At 48.3% G+C, this 18298-nt stretch overlaps 1 protein-coding gene across 1 annotated transcript in view; it reads right to left on the bottom strand.

Annotated features, from left to right (window-relative positions):
- The window catches only part of DGCR2 (DiGeorge syndrome critical region gene 2), a 69520-nt gene extending 51228 nt beyond the window's left edge, over positions 1-18292 (bottom strand). Inside the window, exon 1 of the mRNA XM_019539098.1 lies at positions 18137-18292. Coding sequence (XP_019394643.1) covers positions 18137-18215 — 79 coding nt within the window. The 5' untranslated portion in view covers positions 18216-18292. The remainder of the gene's footprint in view (positions 1-18136) is intronic.
- Between the last annotated feature and the right edge of the window lie 6 nt (positions 18293-18298).

Raw genomic sequence — 18298 nt, 5'->3', positions numbered from 1 at the left:
GGTGTGATGCAAAATTCAGAAAAGTTATGCAAGGAGCCTTGAAGCTGAAAAGGTTGAGAACTGCTCTAAAGGCTGACATACCCACTTTCAAGCCATTTTCAATTGTTCCTAGCAGGAAGGATCAATTCTAAAGAGATATACCAAGCACACACAATCATATTTTTCCAAGTCAGGTCTCAGCTCCTCCATCCTGGGGACCCATCCAACCCTGCCACCTCAATGACCTGGCCCCCAAGATCTCAATGCAGCCGCAAAGCTACTCTGATCAGTATGTTATGCCAGTCAACAGGATGCATGCCAATAAGCATATATATATGCATCACCACCATTTATGTTCAGGTTGATCTTTTACTGCAGACTTCTCTTGCTGTTGCTTCAATTTTTCTTAATATCTGTTGTAAACACTTCTACGCAAGGCTCTCGACAATTAAAAGAAGTGCCTAAGTTAAGTAGAAACATTACTCTCTTACCGCACATGTGAAATGAGTGCTCTCTCTTCTGCAAACTAGCCAATATAGTTCATCATGTACTTGAGGCAAATGGTCCATGCTTTGAATTGCATTCTGTGACTGAAATTGAGGCCTGACATGACAGGAATGCAGTCAATTTTAGTTACTACCACATTGATCCAGATTATCCAAGCCACTTATTCTTCAGAAAGATAAATGAAAAAAGTGGTAGAAATCAGAATTTTGCCAGCCCTATGAAATATCATCCTGACACTTAAGTTCTACTACTAGCCAAACAAATAGTTAACTGTTCTTTTAAAAAAAAAAAAAAAAAAAAAAAGCAGCCATTTAACCCACCAAGAACATAAAAAAATATGAAAATGAGGTCCAGGAGCCTTTTTATAAGTAACCCCAACTTTCATTACAGTGGTTTTAGTACTATAGAGTAGAGTCAGATCTTTACAGGCTTTCAACAGTGCCTCAGTGCAACATTACATTATTTATGTTCACATCTGCAGTATGCTTCAAAAACAAAAATGCTTATGCAGGGCTTGACAACATATCAAAGTTTAAAAATATTCACTAGTCAGTGACAGGAGATTTGCTTGCGGGGTTTATGCTGTCAATTTATTTGGAGATTATTTTATCTGCTTAGCTTTCAGATAGTAAGACTGTAGAAATTAACTCCTGAAAGTGAACCCAGATGTGACATTATCTCTCAAATCTGCAGAGTGCCACTACCGCTGAACACAGTGGTCAAGCAGCAGCAGCAGCAGCAGCAGCAGGACTGGTGTTCAGAGCCCTGTGGTTAGCCAGGCTGACATCAGAAAGGGAAGTGAGAGTGATCTGTTGCTAAATACAAACCAGGGCCTGAAACTTCAGTACTTCCAGCAAAAAACTGCACAAGTGCCAAGTGGATTCTCAAGTACCTGAAACCCAAGTTATTTAGGGATTTAGCATTTAAAATGAATGTTAGCATCTTCCAGGAAGCATGTGAGCAACCAGTACTGAACATCTACACTCCAAAAGAAGCCTCCTTTAGTACGGATGCATTTTTTCACCATCTCCCATTTCCAAATGATCTTATCACATACCCTATGTAGGGCATAACATAACAACGACCTATCAAGCAGACAAATACAAGGCTGCCCGTGGCAAGTAGCATATCAAGTGGAAGGGATGGACAACAGCAACAAAGAAATTATAGGTCACAGAAAACAAGAAAGTAGCGGATGACCATCAGAAAGTAATTCTGCTTTTGTCTTGCTCTTTATAAAAATGTAGTCAAATACAATCTGGTGAATAAATGAGGTAGCTAATCCCACCAGCATTTGAGTATTTCAGACACGCTTTGCAATTGTTCACTAGCTCTACAGACAGTCCAGCACTAAGCTGTGTCAACCAAGTTGAATGAACAATAAATTTAGCTAACACTTTGTAATTTAAAAATGAGCAGTAGGCTGGGTTTACATATTTCATAGACATTAGGGGCTGGAAGAGCCTTGCAAGATCATCCAAGTCCAGCCCTCCTGCCATAGGCAGGAAGTCTGCTGGGATCAAATGACCCTAGCAAGATAACCATCCAAACATCTTTCGAATGAGTCCAGTAGGTGCTTGCACCACCTCTGGGGGAGTCTGTTCCAGGCCTTGGACACTCGGATTGTAACGAAGTTCTTCCTTATGTTAAGTCTAAAATTGGCTTTCCAGGAGTTAGGCCTTATTACCCCTTGGGGAGCCCTGGTGAACAACTGTTCTCCCAGATCCTGATGCACACCCCTTATGTACTTACAAGTTGCCACCAAATCACCCCTGAGCCTTCTCTACTTCAAGCTGAAGAGTCCCATGTCCCTCAGCCTCTCTCTCTTCATGAGGCTTGCTCTCCTGGCCTTTGATCAAATGGGTGGTTCTCCTTTGGACTCTCTCAAGCTTGTCCGCATCCCACCTGAACTGGGGGACCCAAAACTGGACATAGTACTCCAGCAGCAGCCACACTAAGGCTGAGTAAAGCAGAAGGACGATGTCCCTGGTTTTGCTTGAGATGCATCAGTGGATGCACACCAGTGTTTGGTTTGCTTTGCCAGTCGCGGCATTGCATTGGTGGCTCGCGTTCATCTTGTGGTCAATCAAGACCCCCAAGTCTCTTTTGGTTGTGATTCTAGCGAGCATAGCACTGCCAAGCCTGTAAGTACAGGCAGTCCTCAGACTTGCAACATAACTGGTTCCTGAAAACCACATCTTAAGTCAAAACGTTGCAAATCTGAAACAATTTTCCCATAGGAAACAATGTTATAAAATAGGGGATTGGTTCCTGAACCAAGGCCTAATACCCTATTTTCACCAAAAATAACCCAGAATTTTGTACTCAATCAATTTTAGATGAGTAATATAGCTACACTGGTGTACTTATATCATAAATAGGAATCATACTGATTTGGAAGGACTTCTCTGAGGTGACTTTGCTGGACTTTTTGAAGGGCTCTTGCTTGGATTCTTCTCAGGAGTCTTGGCTGCAGGCAGAGCCGTCCCTGGGGGGAGGGGAGGGGCAAATTGGGGCAACCACCCCGGGCCCTGTACTTTGGACCCCTCAGAGCCAGGTGGAGAGGCCACAGCTGCCACATTTGAAGTTCAGTCCATTCTCCCGCCCAACGGGTTGGATGTCCAAGAAGTTTGGACAGATGTTCGCCAGGGTTCGTGGTGTGGTGTCAGATCAAGCCGAAGTCAAAACTGATGTCAGAAAGTTGAAACAGGGTGTCAATTTAGAAATGTTGGAAGTGTGAGACGTTGTAACTCGAAACGTTGCAAGTCGAGGACTGCCTGTATGGTGCTGGTTTATTCTCCCAAGGTGGAGCACCCTGCACTTCTCTACATAGAGTTCCTTCTTTTTGGATTTAAAACAGAATGTCAATAATCTTCCTATATAATTTAAGTAGGACAGGTGCTGTACTCCTTTAAACTGCAGAATACAAAATAAGCTTCTGATAAAGTTACAAGAAATTACCACATTAAAAAGGGGGGAAAAAGAACAAGCTGAGAAGCAAAGAGGCATTACACACAAGACAGGATGTAGAGCTAGTTACAACTCACAGAACCGGTTCAAGGTCAGAACCAAAATCAGGTTAATACCAGAGGACAGATTCACTCAGTCAAACCTTAGCTGCAATTTGCCCTTCCATAGCAGTAGTGGACAAAATGCTGGATCCGGCCAGTGGCCAGACTCCATTTCCCAACAGCCTCTGCCCACATCAATGTGGCCAGTTTCCATGGAAACCACAGCAGCAGTGGCGCCACGACAGCTTGGGGCCCAGGTTTCCATGGAGACCATCCGCAGCAGCGCTGGCAGGGCACACAGGAGAGCAGGGGGCTGCTCCATAGCCAGGGCTGGGATCTTGCAGCGGTGACAGCAGAGTCCGGAGCTGGGGCAGAGCCACGATTCCCTGCCCAGGGCGTGCGGGCAGCAGATCATAGCTCCGTCCTGGTCACACACGATGCTGTCACCACAAGATCCCAGCCCCAGAGCAGCTCCCTGCCCTACTGGCACTGCTGGGCCTGTTCTCCACAGAAGCCCTGGCCCCATATTGTCAAGGCCTGCAGCTGCTAGAGTCTCAATGGAAAAATCAGCAACGGCAATGAGGGCAGGAGCTGCTGCGAAAGTCTGCTGCAGGCCCAAGCTGGCCCATAGGCCAGACATTGCCCACCCCTGTTCTATAGGGTTTTCCCCTCTCTTGCCATACTCCCCTTTCCTGAAACCAGGTTTCCATTTCCCAATATTGAGAGAAGGGGAACCAACTCCCGCTTTAAAGCCGCTTGGGGTGCTCATCTTCCCTCCTGCTTTCCCAGTTTATTTTTGATCTGCTTCCAAGGCACATTTGTCAGCCTCTCCAGTTCCCTTCTCTGTGTCTTCCTCTCCCTGCCTGTGAGGACTGAAGGTAGACTGCTCTTTCTGCGAGTTTCCTTTCTTGCTCTACTTGCTATTTGCAGCAGTTGAAATGTGCTGGCAAATTGTGATCTACAAGTGCTGCCTGGGATAAGAAAGCAAAATCATCCCCAATACAGCTCTACTGTTTTTTGTTTGTTTTGCCCTCTTGTTAAAAGGGCAGAAATAGAAAGGTAGAAGCCACATCCACATTACTTGTGATGCCCAGCTGCTCGCACCAGTACAAGTAGTACAAAGCAATCTGACAAAGACAAAATCTTCCCCACAATATGCACCAATCTCAAATGGAAAGGGGGAGATAAGAAAGGAAGAATGAGAGTAGAAGAGACAAAGTTATAAAAGAGACACTAGAAAAAGCATCTGGAAGCAGAAGAATAAAAGATGGGATAGACTGGAAAAAACAGCCCACATCTGAGAGCTTGAAAACTAAGACAGAAGGTGGCGCAGAAGAAGAAACAAAGCAGCTCTGCTCACACTCCAAGCAAGACTTTGAAAGTTAGAAACTCAACTAGCCATAGCCTATACAAAGATAGCGAGCTGCCTCTTGAGCAGCAGTGCTATAAGGTTTGTGAAGTATTCCCCTTCTCAGCTTCCTCTGCAAAATAGTCGTAAGAAGGCAAAGCGACTTTCCCAAGGTTGGAGTAAACCAGCAGAAGAATGAAGACTTCTAACTCATGGGTGGGCAATTTCTTCAGCTGGAGGGCCACTTACTGCATTCTGATTCGCTGTCGAGAACCACAAGGGTACCCCACCACTTGACAGGTGCCCTGCCCCCTGACTGCCATCTTTGAGACAGACGTCCCATCCCCTAACCCCTGACCTTTGCCACTAGAAGTACCTCCCCTTACCCCCAGAAGTACTCGGGGGGGGGGCTTGCCATCTTGGAACCAGAAAACGACCAAATCATACACTAGAAGTCAAATGTCTACTATAACATTTTAATTTTATTTCAAAAAATATTTTTTCATGATTTGTGTTTTCATAGTGTGTATAGGGATGATTGCAAGGCACCGGAACAGCGGAGTTAGAAGGGTCGTTTAGCTCTCTATGGGACGGTTAACGCGAGTCCAGCTCACGTCGCCCGATAGGAGGCGGTGAGGTGATAGTCACGGAGGTGGAGAGTCGTTGAAGGTAGAGGTTTATTTACTTAAAGTGAACGCTGAGAGAAATGAGATGCAGAGAAGTAGACTGCTAATCATGTTGAGGCTGGCAATGAAGCAGCGTTCGTCACTAATCGCGAATGGGAGGTGGAAGCTAGGTGATCAGGCTATAGCGTCCCTTGTGATAATCGAAGCAGGTGATGAACAAACTCGCTTGGGTGCAGCTGTGTGCTCCCTTATATCACTGGGGTGACACGTTCGATGGTGAGCTGGCTGTTTTCACCTATCACCTCTCGGGGTTCTGTGTTCGGGCCTTACTTGGCGTTGCAGACCGGCCGACCTCACCTATGTTGGTGACGCTCTGATAACGAAAGCAGTGGTATGGCAGTGTTTGTTTTACCCTTTTGTGATGGTTGCGGGAAGGAGGGCGGGGCTCCCAATCTCGGTGCCTTGCACATTGATGCCACCATTATGGTGTGCATATGACTTGCCCCCTTGCGCGAGGCAGCAAGGGTTGACTGTGTCTGCACCATAGCGTCATATTCACTTCCATTATATGGCGCTTGTACGGCCTCATAGCTATTTTGCTCAGCGCTGGGTAAGCGTGTATATACAGAAGCAGATAGGCGAATCAGGCGCGACTTTAACCATTGTAAGAAAAAACAGAACAAACAAACGGCAATACCTACCACGCAAATAATCAGGGCAGTTAGCGCTAGTTTCTTCAAGTGTCCGAGGCCAAACATGTCGAGCCAGCCAAACTTCCAATCGAGGTTTGACCATACGTTGCAAGCTTGGTGCGTGAGGTTGAGAGCAACGTCTGTTCCTTCTAAAACATCGGTGAGGTTGAAACTGTTGACGTAGAATCGCAGGCAACAGTCCGCAAAGTTCTCACGTGGGTTAAGGCACAGGCGAGGGGCAGAGTTGTTATAGATGCCTCCTAAGGTTTAACATAATCCCCCCACTGTCGCCAGGAGGTAGTCAAGGCCTAAGTAATTAAGACACACACGCTGGAAACCTGTCCGGGTACGGTTTCCAAATGTTTCAAAAGCTTGGTTGAGATACACAAGCTTCATGAGTGCGAGGGGGTTCCAACACTTGGGAAATTGGTTCCCAGCTGCTCAAGATGTGACATCTCCCCCCAAGACATTTCGTTTTTTCCGTCCCGGTGCATGTTGGTTGCAGTGCGTACTCTTTTCTGCATAGAAAGAAAAGTGGGGGGACCCTATGGCTGTAGTAACCAATGTCCACTGACCCTTCGACTTTTTTGGGATTGAAAAGGTAAGCGAGGTGAATATTGAGGTTGTACCATATCCAACCGGATGGTAACTTTTGATTGTGCTTTCTGGAACCTGGCAGGACTGGGCAGTTGCCTGTTATTGTCGATTGTCCTTTTTTGGTTTCTGGGTAGATCATCCTTCGTGCAGATTGGGTACAGAAGTTTCTGAACTGCATTTCCGAAATGAGGGTACTATTAACTTTGAGGCCGTCAGTCAATGCACTAATACCGCATGATTGATGGGTGGAATAACACGCAGATAACATAACTCGGATTCCACTGGGTAGCCGATGTTCTGGTTGACCCGCAGCAGTAGCAGCCCAAACAGTCAGGTTAATGAACAGTTGAAGGTCTGAGTGGTTTGCAGCTGGGTAAAACTGCAGGATAGCAGCGGCAATTGTTGTTGTACAGGTGACTCTGCTGGAGGACGCGGAATTGGTAAGCTGAACGATAGGGAGTCCCCCTCCCGTGTAGTTGAGAGGACCTAACTGGATTCCATCTAGTGACTCTGGGCGGGACATGGGACATGTGGCTGAGTTTGCCAATTCCTCCGCGTCAGTGGAATTTAGAATGAAGGGGGTAAAGGAGAGCGTTAGGTCTGTGGACCCCCTCGGAGCTCAGATACAGGCACCGAAGGTCCCATTATGTTGAGACATGTTGCCCGCACAATTGGACAAGAGGATGGCAAGGGTGGTGAGGAATGCATTATTCTCGAACGATGGTCTTTCCTGCAACGCCGAAGGTCACCCCGTGGGGTGTCGGTGGGTTGCAGAAGAACTCGAGGAGCCCGGTCCTGCAAAACAAGAAGCTATGACAAATGTTTTTCTCGCCGACTTAGCCAGTTGTGATGAGTTAAAATACGGGCCATAGGGCCGTCACACCAGTACGTATTGGGGTATGTAGCAGGCTCGAGGACAGTGGCCTCTACCGGGGTCGAGGGTTGGGGCCCCTTGGGGATCATAAGCCACACAAGATCTCCCTTAGCATACACAGGTTTCCAGGGGGTTGGTGGCGTAAGGGGCTTTACCGTCCAGTGTGGTTTGTTGGAATTGAGGTTGGTTAAAACCTTGGGGAGGCGTCTCTCCCACCCCTTATAACTACCCCCTCCCGTTGTGCGGAGCGCTTGTTTGAGCACCCCATGGCCCTTTCGACCACACCGCTGCTCTCTGGGTGGTATTGTAGATGCGTGTGGAGCACAATGCTGCGTGCCGAGGCAAACCAGTCTAGCAGTTTACTAGTGAATGGGGGGCCTCCGTCAGTTTGGATTTAGGCTGGCTCTCCCCACCACTGGATGATTTGCTGAAGGGCACCTTGCACATCCTTGGCTGTAGCGCACTTGAGGGAAACACATGCTATGTTGCAGGTCCCGAGGTCAATGGCTACTACACCCTTTGGGTGGCTCTTTGCACCTGGGAGGGGGCTGACGAGGTCGACTTGCCAAGTTTTTCCGGAGCTAAAGTGCAGTGAGCCAAACGCTCTCTTCTCGTGGCACTTGGAGGTGGTGGGTTTATTGGCCTGATAGGCCGCACACCGACAGGTAGTGGCTACCCACTGATGGGCTCGCACTTCTGTTGGTTCACCTCCTAAATGCCGCCACCGTCGGTGGGCTTTTGCTGCTCCTGGGTGCCCCCAGAACTCGTGTAGCCATTGAACGGGGTGATCAGATGAGGTCGGGCTCTGCTCAAGAACACTGGCTGGGGCAGCTTGGAGTTCTGCGTCCAAGTGTGCATGAACGGGGTCCGTATCGGGGCAGTGAGATTGGGTGTGCTTGATCAAAGGAGCAGGGTGGAGGCTTTTAACTAAGTCGAGGATGGTGGCCTACAGCAGAACATGTGCAGTGGAAGTTCCGCCACCGGTACCCATTTTGTAGATGTATTCAGAGTCAATGGCAATGATGCACGGTGGTTGGCTTGGGTTATGGGTGGTCGAAATGTGTTGAAGAACACACAGGAACCCCATTAGCTCTAGCGTTTGGGCACTGGTGTCGCAGCCTATGTATTGGATCTCCATCCAGTCACATGCTTGACACGTCGCTCCATACTTCTGTGAGACCTTTGTAGATCCGTCTGAGGCCAGCCACGCTGGTTGAGTTGTTCTGTACAGGAGGATACGCTCCTGACAGGTGGTTACTGGGTGAGGGTCCTCCTTAAACTGCCAGTGGCTCCACCTTGCATGGGTTTTTGACTAACTTGGCTCAGGTCGTTAAGAGTCCATTGAAGCAAGTGGAGGACCTGTTTGGGTCAAGTGCTGGGATGGTTTCTGCGCTCAGGCCGAGAATCACCCCTTGTTGCGCCGAGAAGGGTTCCGCGAGTCGGACGGCTAGACAAGCCAGGCCTAGTCCGTACTGGTGCTGTTCACCAGCAATAGCTGTGAAGTTGTAGTACACGGGGTGACCTTCGGCGTTGCACACCACCAGGGACAGTTGATCGACCATGCGTACCTGATCTGCAGCGTTTTGGATGGGGAGAAACTGTGGAGTGTTGGTGGGTCGCAGAAAAACCCAAGGAGCTCGTCAAACTTCTTTTCGTCTGAGCTGTCCCAGAAACAGGGATGCCAGGAGATGTCCAGGGATGCCAGGAGCTGCCACGCGTCTTCTTCTGGAGGTGTCGGATGAAGCGGTGTAGGTGTGGGTCCGCCACTTCATCCCCTCGCATCAGCTGACCTAGGAGTTCTTGAAATTGTTTCTTTGTCGTAGGTCGTCGCTCCCTCCCACAAGATAATTGGTCCGGTTTTTCGATCGAAATTCCTTTGGGGGTGAGTGCGATTCCCAAAAAGGTGAACTGTTGGCTGGGTTTTTTTTTAATGGACTTTTTCATGTTGATGGTCCATCCAGCTTGAGCGAGGGCGCAGGAGACTCGCTCAGTTGTTTCCTGCACGGCAGTAGAGTTTGGGCCCATCACAAGGATGTCACCTATGTAAGAGTGAATCTGCAGAGTTCGGAGGGACCACGCTCTTTAGGACCGGGCTTAATGCCCTCGTCACTGCTGCGGGGGAGTTTCAGTAGCCTTGAGGGCATACTTTCCACTTATACATAACTCTATTGACGCACATGTTAAGGAGCCTTCGTCGTCTGTTAAGGGGATGGAAAAGAACATGTCCTTTAAGTTGATGGCGCAGGCCCATGATTGCAAGTGCAGGCATACGTCGTGTAGTAACTGGCTGATAGACATCACCGCGGGGGTGGCAAGCAGTTTGATGCGGCTGTTTGCAACTCGGTAGTCCACAACAAGCCTGGCTTGGGAGGGGTCTGATGGCTTAGCGATGCCCCATCCCGGTGACAGGTATTTAGATTGAGTAATTATTTCTAGCCCACCTTGTGTGAGAAGGGATTTCAGCAGTTTGTCTAGGCTGGCTTTTAAGGGCCCTTTCGTTGGAATAGGGCGAAATTTCCAAGAATTCAAATGAAGCGGCTCCGGCCGATGTGCTGGGGCGTTGACAGCGAACGGGATCGGCGATTGTTCTTCTGCGGGGAGTGCTTGCATTACGGGTCCTTGGAGGTGTAGATGTCATATTCCATTCACACCCAGCAGTACTTGACTCCCCAGGACGGCTCGCAAAGGTTTGGCCGCTGCCCTGAGTAGCTTAAACGGTGAAACTAATACTTTGACCACCGGAACACTTTCAGTCACGTTTAGTCCCCGAATGAAGATGGTTGCTCTTGTGTGCATATGAGGCAAGGAGGGGGTGATGACATTGACTTGCGCACCCGTGTCGAGAAGCGTGTGGTGTGGAGTGGGTACAGTCTTTGGTTCAGTCGGGTGGTGAGATACCATAGGGGAGCATACAGCCGCTCGTCTCCGGGTCGGGCTTCAGAGCTTGCAGCCGCTATTTGTTTTTTGGATGCGTCACTCTCTCTTAGACCGCCTCTGTTGTCATCATCCCAACGGAATCCTAGGGCTGACGTGAGCTTCTCTTGGGTGTCTTGATCTAGGCAGCGTATCTGCTGCTCACTCATCCCTCCTTGGTTTAGGAGGAACCCAAACATGGCCCACTCCCTCGGCGTTCGCTCTAGTGGTCCTTGGGGCTCACGTTCCCAGTGCTGGTGCCCAGCATGGTTGTGTGGGTAGCCACGTGAACTGTGGTCAAAGTTAAACGGATAGGCAGCCATTACAGACGGAGCGGGCTCACTCAATGGGGGGTCCACTTGCAGCTTGTGGATATCCTCTGGGATGCTACTGACCGGTTGTCCGCAGAAAGTATGAAGCCACAGGTGGGAAGTGGGATCATTGGGCCAGTAGAGGTCGCAGGCGGCGGTAACCCCTGCCATGAGTATTGGGACTGAACCCGGCTCACTAAGGTACTGGTGGGGGTGCACTCCGTGCGCTTGGGCATTCGTGAGTTGCCCCCTTGGATTTATGATCGGGTCCCAATGGTAGCAACTGAAACCTACAATGTAGTTGGCTAATGAGTCCCGTCCCCAGCTTGCTGTAGACTGGGGCCCCTCATGGACCATGCGTGGTGTCATTGATAGCGCCATGATCACCAATGCCGGGAGGGATATGGGCCATTTGTGATTATGGGCCGCAACGTTCACTCCCTCCAGTCCGGATGTCCAGATGGGACTGCATAACATCATGGTGGTTTCTTCTAGATCGACTCGGTCATAACCATAGTCTATAACCATCCAGCCCAGCCAGACTAGCGGTGGTTCCCCTGGATGGCGTGCGGTGGAGGTGATTAGGTCACGGATCTCCGCCCGGGACCTGCTTCGCCAGGAGGTCGTCGTTACCGGGTGCCCATCTAACCCGACCGTGACCTTAGTGTTGATCGGGAGGGCTGTGACTGGTTGCGGCAAGTCTGGCGGGTGAGGTAGTTCTGGGTAGAGGCTAGGCAGAGCCCCTTTTGATAGCTCTACGTCCTGGCCCCCATATGGCGGAGGTGGGGCAGATGGCGTGGGAGGCGCAGCTTCGGGTGGCTGTGCCTTCTCTGCCAGAGGCACTTCCTCTTTTTCTGTATCTGCAGCTTGCTGTACTGCCTCACAAAACTCCGACTCGAGATCGGAATATGAGCGCACGGCATTTACAAAGTGTTAGTAAAGGATACCCAGACACTTATGTTTGTCTCAGGTTGGACTAGTCCATTTGTGCACGGCTTTTCCGTGCGTCCCCAAGTCACTGATGAGATCCCCGGCCATTTCGTGCCCCCTTGAGCATTCTTTTACAGGCGGGCAACGGAAATTATCGACTGGTATGGGAGCTCTTAGATCTTTTAGATGTCACAGACCTCTGGCCCATGTCTGCGTGGGGGTGGGGGGGTCTCCTGTCCCATACCCCTTAACTTTCTTCAAGGACAGTGTGTCCCTCATCATTTGGGTGGAACAGGGTTTTGGGGTCTGAGAGTGGGCAGCCGAGAGCAGCTGGTGACCCCTCAAAGGCCCATTCCTTTTGACCCTTCTTTAGAGAGAAGTACCCTCGACAGTCTTTTGGGGCCAGGCTTGCAGAGTGGTAACTCATATGCGCCCCAAGTTCTGTATGATCATCGGTGGTACAGCAGCCCCGACCCCAGGGGCAGACGGCCACTAGCGGATCTGTGAATCCTGTTTGTAACGCCACGTCACGCTGCTGTCCGATCGCAGCGCAAGGGACCGGAACAGCGGGGTTAGAAGGGTTGTTTAGCTCTCTATGGGATGGTTAACACAAGTCCAGCTCACGTCGCCCAATAGGAGGCGGTGAGGTGATAGTCACGGAGGTGGAGAGTCATTGAAGGTAGAGGTTTATTTACTCACAGTGAGCATTGAGGAGAGAGACGAGATGCAGAGAAGTAGACTGCTAATCATGTCGAGGCCGGCAATGAAGCAGCGTTCGGCGGTTGCTAATCGCGAATGGGAGGCAGAAGCTAGGTGATCAGGCTAGCGTCCCTTGTGATAATCAAAGCAGGTGATGAATGACCTCGCTTGGGTACGGCTGTGCGTTCCCTTATATCACTCAGGTGACGCGTTCAACCGTGAGCTGGCTGTTTTCACCTATCACCTCTCAGGGTTCTGTGTTCGGGCCTCATTTGGCGTTGCAGACTGGCTGACCTCACCTATGTTGGTGACGCTCTGATAACGAAAATAGTGGTATGGCAGAGTTTGTTTTACCCTTTTGTGATGGCTGCAGGAAGGAGGGTGGGGCTCGCCATCTTGGTGCTTTGTGCATCGATGCCACCATTATGGTGTGCATATGACATATAATAGCTTAAGAGAGATTCTTTTTCTTGTATATTGTGTGCAGGGGAGTGTGGGGTGTGGCTGGAGGGTGGGTATGCGTCTGTGATGGGGTGTGGGGGGTTGTGAGTGGATGTGGCTGTGTGGGGTGGTATGGGTATGTTGCGGGGTATGTGCATATGTGGGAAGTGGTAGGGGCAGGATGTGGGAGTGTGGGGTAAGGGAAGGTAGGATAAGCCCACCGGCTGGATAAAATTGCCTGGCATACCAAATCCAGCCTGCGAACCATATTTTGCCTGACCCTGTTCTAACCTACATTCTACACTGTGAGGGGATGAGGCCTCCACAAAAGGAAAGAAAAAAAAAAAACCCTGTAAAACCAAGGAAGAACCCATCCCCAGCCCACACTGAACAGAGTACTCAGCTGGAAAGGGAGGCAACAAGGACCATCCTTTTCTACACGCATTCAATAAGAGTTCAAGTGGGCCATCTTTCCTTGGACAGTGTTTATCTGTGATTAAGTTCCCTTATCTCAAAAAAGTAGGTCAAGTGCACAGTTTAGATCCTTGGCAATTGAAGGGCTTTGTTACTATTCTATAGAAAAGTCTAATTATGTAAGTGGTGTTAAGAAATTATTGAGGACAGGAGAGAAGACAAAAATCAAACTTTCAGAAATTTAAATGCACATCACGTATCGTTATACTAGCACTGTATTTGGCAAATCCTGGAACAAGACTCACTCACCTAAAGCTGACATCAGTGCCTATCAAAATGTTAACCTCAGAGCTAAAAATAAGATTCAGATCAATTTTTAATTAAACAACCTGCACTGGCAAGTCTTGTAACTAATGCTGATCAGCTCAGCGACACAAGATTTTAACAACAGAAAATTAACTCCTTTAGGTAACTTTGATTACCTAGATTAAGTGCATGGAAGGGTGGGGGAGGGTCTGAAAAAAAAGAGAACTCAATTGGCTATTAGCTGTCTCATGAATGGCTTGATAAGACAGCCCAGTGACCTACATTCATAAGCACTTGTACTAGAATACATTGCTAAAACCCAATACAAAAGCTTGTCCCCATTAAATGTTCTACATTACTAAGCAGTGATATCTTTTAAGAAAGATGTAAAATACTTAACTGCCTTTAGCAGTGATAATCTTAATTAATGCTCCACACAACTTTAAAAAAAAAAAAAAAGCAGCAGCAGTTTGTACTTTCAAGTCATATTAATGTATTACACAGCAGGAAACATTCTAAGAACAGAAACCAACAACATAAATGAACAATGATGGAGACGCTAGTTCTCTTCATTTCCTACTTATTCTCAAACAGTGCTCTACAACTGAATTTGTTTCTTTAAGATTACATTTTGTTGCATTTATTTAAAATGTGCCAGGGATTCTTTGACGTTTAAATTCAACCAGCCCAATGCAGAACTAATAGCTTGCAATTTAAATCATGACTCACTTAAGATTTGACTGAAACATGTCTTTAAAACACTTACTCGGCTACTCGACTGACTAGTCATGTAAGCTAAAGCAATTTCTTTACAGCTGCTTTGAAAAAGCATACAATAACCAACGTTAACCAAATCTGACTTGCAAGATCTCCAAGAGCGATATCTAAAAGACCAGTATGGTTCACTCAGCAGTAAATCTGGGCATCGGTGAGAGCCACTTCCACGTAGTGATCCCTGGTAACATCGGACAGCCAAGAGCTCCCAAACTGACAAAAACGCCAAAGTGCACAAAGATAAAGATACCCCATTTTTGTCATATGAAAGAAGAACAGTAAATCTGAATTCTGAAGGTTTCAAATCCAGTTTTCCCTGAGCACCTGTGCAAGTGGCCAGATCTGGTATTTCAAGCTTCAAAGTCCACATCTTCAGCTTCCAAACATACAGCCAAGCCAAGCTGATTGGCAAACATTAGGCCACGGAGGTAATGCCTCCTGAATAGTCAGCACTTTACTGACAAATAGTTTAGACAGTAATAAGCACTGAGGCCAGAACAAACTTGAATATGGTACGAAGAAATCTCAAAGACCCAGAGAGCACTTTGGTATCTGTGAATTTTCAAGATGAGCTGGGTGCCTAAATGCTCTCTGGGACTCCAGACACCTCTGGAACACACTGCCATAGTGTTTGGTGGAATCACAGCAAACCCAACACTAGGGATGCAAGAGTAGATCCAGACAAGCTATTTCATTTCAGCCTATCAAAAAAGATAAGGCATTGAGGCAGAGGAAAAAATGAAAGTTAGCCTTGATTTAAGATACAGCAACAACGTGGGCACAAAAATGGACTTGACTGGCACTATATTGAGCAGCACACTGAGTCCTTGTTATGGAGGCAAAGCCTCACACTACTCTGTAGCAGCCACAGTTAAAACCAGTAAGCCAAGTATGCTGCTGCTAACTTTCCTACAGTTAGGAGAGGGTTACCACAACTTAAGAAAGTGGGAAGAGAGGCATTACTAGAGAAACACTCTCAGATCCCAAGTCTTAGTTGAACCCCTCCCCAAAAGCAAGCAAGCAGTCTCTCCTCAGAACATGCACCCCCACCTGCTACTGACATCCAGCAGATACAAAGTACTCACAATAGCTTTGCAACCAACACACACAAGATAACTTTGAACACATTCAAATGAAACATTTTCCAGTCTGCACCTTTAATGTCATCAGAATAGACTCAGGTGTTTATCTCATGTATTGAATGAAGTTTCATCTGTTGGCAGCCAGTAACCTGGATGTTAACTATGTAAGTTTAAAAAGAGTAACACTGGCACACAGACTAGAGCTGTTATGAAAAAGTGACAGGTTCTAAAGTTCTGGGTTCCTGAGAGAAAGGTGGGGAATCACCATGGACAGCTCAAGGAAGACAACTGCCCACAGAGCATTAACATTTAAGGCACATACAACAGGTGGATGCATATTCAGGGTTCCTGAAATTCCTTAACAGCAGCACGTTGAACCCAGAACACTGTGTCCAAATTTGATTACCTCACATTAACACATCTACACAGTTCAAAGAGAAGGGAGACTTCAAAAGCTAGGATTATCCAACTTCAGAAAGGGGAATTAGGGTTTGTCCCCAGTGGGGAAGTGTTCACAGTCCTAGCTATACCAGAACGAACTTTCAGAGCAGACACATGGGACCAGTGTGAAAAGAAGCTTGCACCAGTGCAACAAACCCTGGTGAAGGTCTTAGCTTCCTATGACACATCAAGGACTGGCCACTGACAGAGGCGTGATGTCACACTAGAAGGACTAATGGTCTGATCCAACAAGGGAACATTCTGTTTTACTAATTTCTACTAGTCTACACTGATCACTTACATCAGACCAGTGTTCAGGGTCAAATTTCACAACCTGGAAGAGTATGCAGAAAGCTTGAATCTCTACAGGGTATTTGTAACCAGAAATTCAGCTGATTGTTACATTTCATAAGTTTCTAGCCAGGCTTATTTATTATTATTTAAATGAACCAAGTATCCCTCTAGTCCATAAAACCAACAATCCAGTTTCAACATAGCACTGAACTTTATACGCTGTGGCTGTCTCCAGGATTGAATGAAACTCTGCTGTTTTAACTGTGATAAGGTAATACTATGCTGTAAGCAAGTTCCCAACACTAAGTTCCATAAAAAGTTATGACAAAGGCAAACACAAGGACATTGGCAATCTATAGTTATTGGTAAGGGATACTACCACTTATCCCAGTTGTAAACAGGCCAAGCACATTCCTATTAGGGCATCAGGAAGGCAGCTTTCTTGTCTTCCAAATCCAGCTGGGTCCCAACCCTCATTCAACTTTCCTACCATTCCTCCGAGGCATCAGAATTTAAACACTACGACAGCTCTACCATCTCCACCCAGGAAGCCAGGGCACCCACAAACAAGAATGTAATAAGGAGGTACTGTTCAATAAGAAGCAGCAACTCCAAAAAATGACAAATAATATCTATTCAAATTGTAGTTCCTTGATAAACAACTACTGAGATCTTTTCTTGACACAAGCACAAAATAAACAGAACCTGAAAACAGGAAGTGGGAAAGGAGAAGCACAGGGCTCTCTCCTTTAGCTCGCCAAATTGTATGCAAAAAAAAATTGCAGGATAAAAACAAAAGGGATCCAGTTTTGGCCAGGAACATTTTCTTGGCATTTAAGTGACAAGTCCCATAAAATAAAGAAAAAGCAAGCATGGAAACCAACCCATACCTCCGCGCATGGAGATGTTCAATGTTAATTAACAGGAGCACTCCATGCTTTTTACTTAAATATTCAAAAAGTTATAAGTTCTTTACTCCCAAACCCCAGAACGCAGTGCTTGGCAAGAAACAGATCAGCCAACACATGCATTCAGTGAAGTTCTGCCCTGTGGGAAACTAGTTCAATCAAATCCAACTTGGTTTCAAACCTGCTCAGGGGCTGGCAGGAAAGGCTGCTATGGGAAGCTAAGAACAGAGAAGGGTCCCCTTTCATCCACAACTTAGCTAAGAAAGAAGCTCCCAAGCCCATAGCTGGAGGCAGACTGAGCCATCCCCCATTATGGGCCAACATCACAACCAATGTATAAGGCACATGGATACTGCCTTCTGCCAAGGTCCCCATACTATGAAAGCCCACACTGCAGTCTGGGTGCACTCCAGGTAAATCCAAGTGGGAAGAAAAAGTAACTAGACTAGGAAGCAACTAGGAATCTACCTACTGACAGGACTATGGCGGACATGGGGGAAAGCCAAGTCCCCACCGTCAATGGCACAGGCACAGCAGACCCAGGTGGGAAGTTCGCCCAGCAGATCTCCTCACCTGGGCGGTCTCCCCTGGGCATGATAGCTTGTGCAGCACCCCTAGAGAAGGGCCCAGCACCATGGGATACCCATAATCCTGCACAATGGCCAACGGTTTTGGACAATGGCACCACACAGCTGCTCCCTGGACCTGTGGGTGGGTGCTGCCCCACCCCAGACCTCAGCCAAGATCTCCCACCACCCCCATCCCCCAAGACTGGGGCCAGGACCCCCCCAACCCCGTGCACCAGGGCAGGTAGATGCCAAGCCCTCACGAAGTGCCCCATGACCTGTGCCTGCGCCCCCTCCCCACAGCCCAGGGCAACCCCAGCCCCCGCGCCACCTACGTCACGGCGCCGCCGCCCAATGCGAGGCCGCTCCGCGGGGGTCGCCGCCCGTCCCCCGTCCCGTTGTGTCCCCGTGCGGCCCCCGTACCTGGCCGCAGCGGCTCGGTGATGCTGAGCACCAGGAGGAAGAGGAGGAGGAAGGTGCCGCTGTCCGCCTTGGGCACCATTTATCCTCCGTTCATCCTCCCCCAGCGCAGCACCATAAACCCGCGGGCAGGGGGCGGGGGCGGGGCCGCCGAGGCTCCGTGCG

This window comes from Crocodylus porosus, unplaced genomic scaffold, assembly GCF_001723895.1.
Source record: "Crocodylus porosus isolate Cpor-Errol unplaced genomic scaffold, CroPor_comp1, whole genome shotgun sequence".
NCBI classification, from domain to species: Eukaryota; Metazoa; Chordata; order Crocodylia; family Crocodylidae; genus Crocodylus; species Crocodylus porosus.
Note: the sequence above shows the minus strand (reverse complement) of the source record. Positions and strands in the feature narration are given on the sequence as shown.